The following is a 5,545-nucleotide window of genomic DNA, read 5'->3' on the forward strand; positions in this document are numbered from 1 at the left end:
ACCAATAATTAAAATAAAAATAATGATCAATCGAACTAATTCACTATAATCGATCGGATGTTTGATCCATCATTTGATCATATTCCGATCAATCGAACTAATTCATTAGGATCGGATCGATGTTTGATCCATCATTTGATCATATTCCAATCAATCGAACTAATTCACTATGATCGATCAGATATTCAATCAGATGTTTGATCGAACATTTAATCTTATCATGATCAATCGATCTAATTTACTAAAATCAATCGGATGCTTAATCGAACATTTTATTATATCACGAGCAATCGAACTAATTCACTAGGATCGATCGGATCTTTGATCGATCATTTGATCCTATCATAATCAATCGAACTAATTCACTAGGATCAATCAGATACTCGATCGAACATTTAATCCTATCACGATCAATCGAACTAATACACTAGGATCGATCGGATGTTCGATCCTATCACTATCAATCGATCTAATTCATTCTGATCGATCAGATGTTAGATCGAACATTTGATCCTGTCATGACTAATCGAACTAATTCACTAGGATCAATCGAATGTTCGATCGATCATTTGATCCTATCACGATCAATCGAACTAATTCACTAGGATCAATCGGATGTTCGATCGATCATTTGATCCTATCACGATCAATCGAACTAATTCACTAGGATTGACCAGATGTTTGATCTATGATATGATCCTATCACGATCAATCAAACTAATTCGCTAGGATCAATCGGATGTTCGATCGGTCATTCGAACTAATTCACTATGATCGATCGGATGTTTAATCTATGATATGATCCTATTACAATCAATCGAACTAATTCACTAGGATCAATCGGATATTCGATCCTATCACTATCAATCGATCTAATTCACTAGGGTCAATCAGATGTTCGATCGAATATTTGATCATATCACGATCAATCGAACTAATTCACTAGGATCAATCGAATGTTCGATCAATCATTTGATCCTATTACGATCAATCGAAGTAATTCACTAGTATGGATCGGATGTTTGATCTATGATATGATCTTATCACGATCAATCGAACAAATTCACTAGAATCGATCGGATGTTCGATCAAACATTTGATCCTATCACAATCAATCGAACTAATTCATTAGGATCGATCAGATGCTCGATCAAACATTTGATCATATCATAATCAATCGAACTAATTCAGTAGGATCAATTAGATGTTTGATCAAACTTTTGATCCTATCACAATCAATCGAACTAATACACTAGGATCGATTGGATGTTCGATCCTATCACTATCAATCGATCTAATTCACTAGGATCAATTGGATGTTTGATCGAACATTTGATCATATCACGATCAATCGAACTAATTAACTAGGATCAATCGGATGTTCGATGGATCATTTGATCTTATCACGATCAATCGAACTAATTCACTAGGATCGATCGGATGTTTGATCTATGATATGATCCTATCATGATCAATCGAACTAATTTACTAAGATCGATCAGATGTTCGATTGAACATTTGATCCTATCACGATCAATCGAACTAATGCATTATGATCAATCGGATGTTCAATCGAACATTTGATCATATCACAATCAATCAAACTAATTCAATAAGTCGATCGGATGTTCGATCGAACATTTAATCCTATCACGATCAATCGAACTAATTCAATAGGATCGATCAGATGTTCTTATCATGATTAATCGGCTAATGCAAAAGGATCAATCAGATGTTCCTATCATAATTGATCAACACATTTAAATAATAATAAGAAATAGAAAACTTCAATAATAATATAAAAAATTATTTTTTCTAAGCGTTTTAATTTAATAGGAAAATTTGTTTTTAATAGGAACCCAATGCACTATTATTTAAAAGAAATAAATAAATATTTACTTTTTATATAAAATAAGAATAGAAAATAGAAAAATAAAAAATTCACCAATAATTAATATAAAAGAAATAATTTCATATTATCGGAGGTAAATTTTTGTGAAATAACTTTTTTCTATTATTTATGTAGCCATGTAGGGTCAATAGCATTGCCCCAAATTTATTTTTATTTTTTTAATTTTTGTTTTTAAGTTTTTAGTCCTCAATAGCAGCGACCTTAGTGTTGCCGCTAATGAACCCTCATCAGCGACGACACTGGGGGTTATCGCTATTGAGGACTGAATAGCAGCAACATTAAGTCACCGCTAATGACCTTTAATTATTATTATTTTTATTTTCCTCTTCTCAATACCGGGACCCCATAGTCGCCACTAATGATCCCTCATCAGCGACGACTATGTGGGTCATCGCTACTGAGGACTGAATAGCGGCGACTTTCTATCGCTGCTAATGACCTTTTAATTATTTTTTTTTCTCTTCTAAATAGGTCACCGCTAATAACCCCACATTAGCGGCGACTCTGGGTGTCGTCGCTATTGAGGACTGAATAGTGGCGACTCTCGAGAGTCCCCGCTATTTATTTATCATTAGCGGCTACTATTAGCGGCGACATGAAAATTGCCGCTAATGGTTAGTCATTAGCAGTGACATTTAAATGTCGCTGTTAATGACTCCTCATTAGCGGCGACTTTTGGGTTGCCGCTATTCATTTGGTCGCTAATGACTATATTGCTTGTAGTGTCTATGTGGCGGAGACGACTTTTCTATCAATGAGTGAAGGGGTCTTTGTGATTTCTTTGAGAATTTTCATGGCTTGTGGGAAGGGCGAAGCACGAGAGAAGCATGACAAGTCTACACAGCAAAGTGGTGTGTGGGGTTTTCACAACAACATTAAGGTATGTCGATGATGAAGAGCATCACGTTTATTATGGGGTGTGGCCTTGTTGTGATTTTGAGAAGAGGAGAATGGAATGAGTTGACTGGAAATTCGAAGGACCATGGGAAGAACTGGTCGAATTCGATGATGAATTCTCTCCAACCCGAGGAGAACGATGTAGATCGGATGAAGCTGGCAGAAGGCTCCGTTCAAAGTCCCGTTCGAATGGGGTTCGAACAGCCATATGTTATTTTAATGTTTTTCCGTTTTACGTACACGACCGTCCGGATGGCCATAAGTCCCGTCTGGATGGGCGCCATAGCTTTATTTTATTTAAACCGCATTTATTTCATGTTTTATTAGTTTTGGGGTTTTACGAGTCTTTATTTTGTATTTTATTAGGTTTAGGATTTTGAGAGTCTATAAATACATGCTTATAGCCTTCAGAAAATGGAGTTATTGTTTATGAAACAGTTTTATCAATGAGAATACTCAGAGTTCTATTCCTCTTTTTTCTTCAAACTTTAGATAAACTCTACTGTTTTGAGAAGAATTCTCAAATCATTGACAAACTAAAGATCTAGAATTACCTATTCACTGCTTTATTATTGTTTTTCGTTGCAACCCACCAAGTCGGGCTGCATCAAGCCCGCAATTGAATTACAAAATAACACATTTAACTCTTAAAACTTAAATAAAACATAAAACTAAATACTTGTAATCCAATTAACTAATACAATCTAAATAAAATTATAAGACTCAATCAATTGGAACGGAATGATCTTCTGTCTCGACCAGCATCAGTGGACTCGCTAAACTATTTGCCATCATTTGGTGCTTGCAATAAATGGTTTGTCATGCTATCGTATCCAACAGTTGTATTGGTAGAAGAACAACCAGTGCCATCAATGGCAAAATAGTGTGCAAGTGTAGTGAGCAAACACTCAGTCTCTTCTGTATAGAGATTGGCCTTTCCCCGTGGATGCCTTTACACAATTCTCAAACCCTCCAACTCCATTGCCACTTCCTTCATAGAGGGCCTATCCTCCCCTCTTACACTTAAGCACCTTTTTACTAGATTAGCCACTTCCTTCAATTCCTCAATATTACCCTCATTTATAATGTGATTGTCAAGAATTTGCAGTATACAATTCTCTTTCACCGTATAAACAAATGATATAGAAAGATTTCTATCACTTCCCGTCCCATTAGAAAAAACTACCTTCTTACCCGTCAATACTTTTGCCAAAACAACACCAAATCTGTAAACATCACTTTTCTCTATTAGTTGGCCAGTATGAAAATACTTTGGGTCCAAGTACCCGAAAGTTCCCTGCACCAAAGTGCTTACTCTTGTTTGATCAAGAGAAAATTGCCTTGAAGCTCCAAAGTCAGCCACTTTTGCGGTGAGATTATCATCTAAAGGTATATTTGTAGTTTTTACATCTCTATGAATAATTGGCATAGAAGCTTCAGAATGTAAGTATGCAAGTGCTCTAGCAGTTTCTACTGCTATCTTCAGACGATTTTCCCATGAAAGTGAGGATGAATGACTTTGATCATGAATGTGGTAAAAAAGGGTTCCATTTGTGATGAATTCATAAACTAATAAGGGCACTTCTGTTTCAAGACAACATCCTAATAGTTTAACCACATTCCTATGGTTGATTTGGGTATGTAAAAACAGTTCGATCGATCATTTGATCCCATCACGATCAATCGAACTAATTCACTAGGATCGATTGGATGTTTGATCTATGATATGATCCTATCACGATCAATCGAACTAATTCATTAGGATCGATTGGATGTTCCATCAAACATTTGATCATATCACGATCAATCGAATTAATTCATTGGGACCGATCATCGGATGTTCGATCAAATATTTGATCCTATCATGATCAATCAAACTAATTCAGTAGGATCGATCAGATGTTCTTATCATGATTAATTGGCTAATGCACAAGGATCAATCAGATGTTCATTTCATGATTGATCAAACATTTAAATAAGAATAAGAAATAGAAAACTTCAATAATAATATAAAAAATTATTTTTTCTAAGCGTTTTAATTTAATAGGAAAATTTGTTTTTAATAGGAACCCAATGCACTATTATTTAAAAGAAATAAATAAATATTATATTTATTTACTTTTTATATAAAATAAGAATAGAAAGTAGAAAAATAAAAAATTCACCAATAATTAATATAAAAGAAATAATTTCATATTATTGGAGGTAAATTTTTGGGAAATAATTTTTTCTATTATATATGTAGCCATGTAGGGTCAATAGCATTGCCCCAAATTTATTTATTATTTTTTTAATTTTTCAGTCCTCAATAGCAGCGACCCCCAGTGTCACCGCTAATGACACCTCATCAGCGACAACACTAGGGTTTGTCGCTATTAAGGACTGACTAGCGGCAACATTAAGTCTCTAGTAATGACCTTTTAATTATTTTTTATTTTTTTATTTTCCTCTTCTCAATAGCGGGACCCCATAGTCACCGCTAATGATCCCTCATCAGCAGCGACTCTGTGGGTCGCTGCTATTGAGGACAGAATAGCGACGAAAAAAAGTCGCTGCTAATGACCTTTTAATTATTATTAATTATTATTATTATTTTTTTCTCTTCTAAATGGGGTCGCTGCTAATGAACCCTCATTAGCAGCAACTCTGGGTGTCGTCGCTATTGAGGACTGAATAGCGGCGACTCTCGAGAGTCGCCGCTATTTATTCATCATTAGCGGCAACATGAAAGTTGTC

At 35.0% G+C, this 5,545-nt stretch overlaps 1 protein-coding gene across 1 annotated transcript; it reads right to left on the reverse strand.

Moving 5' to 3' along the window:
* Positions 1 to 3,716: 3,716 nt before the first annotated feature.
* On the reverse strand, positions 3,717 to 4,441 carry LOC132185922 (wall-associated receptor kinase 5-like). Its single transcript, XM_059599738.1, has one exon. The coding sequence runs from the start codon at positions 4,236 to 4,238 to the stop codon at positions 3,762 to 3,764; it is 477 nt and encodes a 158-aa protein (XP_059455721.1). The 5' UTR covers positions 4,239 to 4,441; the 3' UTR covers positions 3,717 to 3,761.
* Positions 4,442 to 5,545: the final 1,104 nt, after the last annotated feature.

Source organism: Corylus avellana, chromosome ca6 (assembly GCF_901000735.1).
Source record: "Corylus avellana chromosome ca6, CavTom2PMs-1.0".
NCBI classification, from domain to species: domain Eukaryota; kingdom Viridiplantae; phylum Streptophyta; class Magnoliopsida; order Fagales; family Betulaceae; genus Corylus; species Corylus avellana.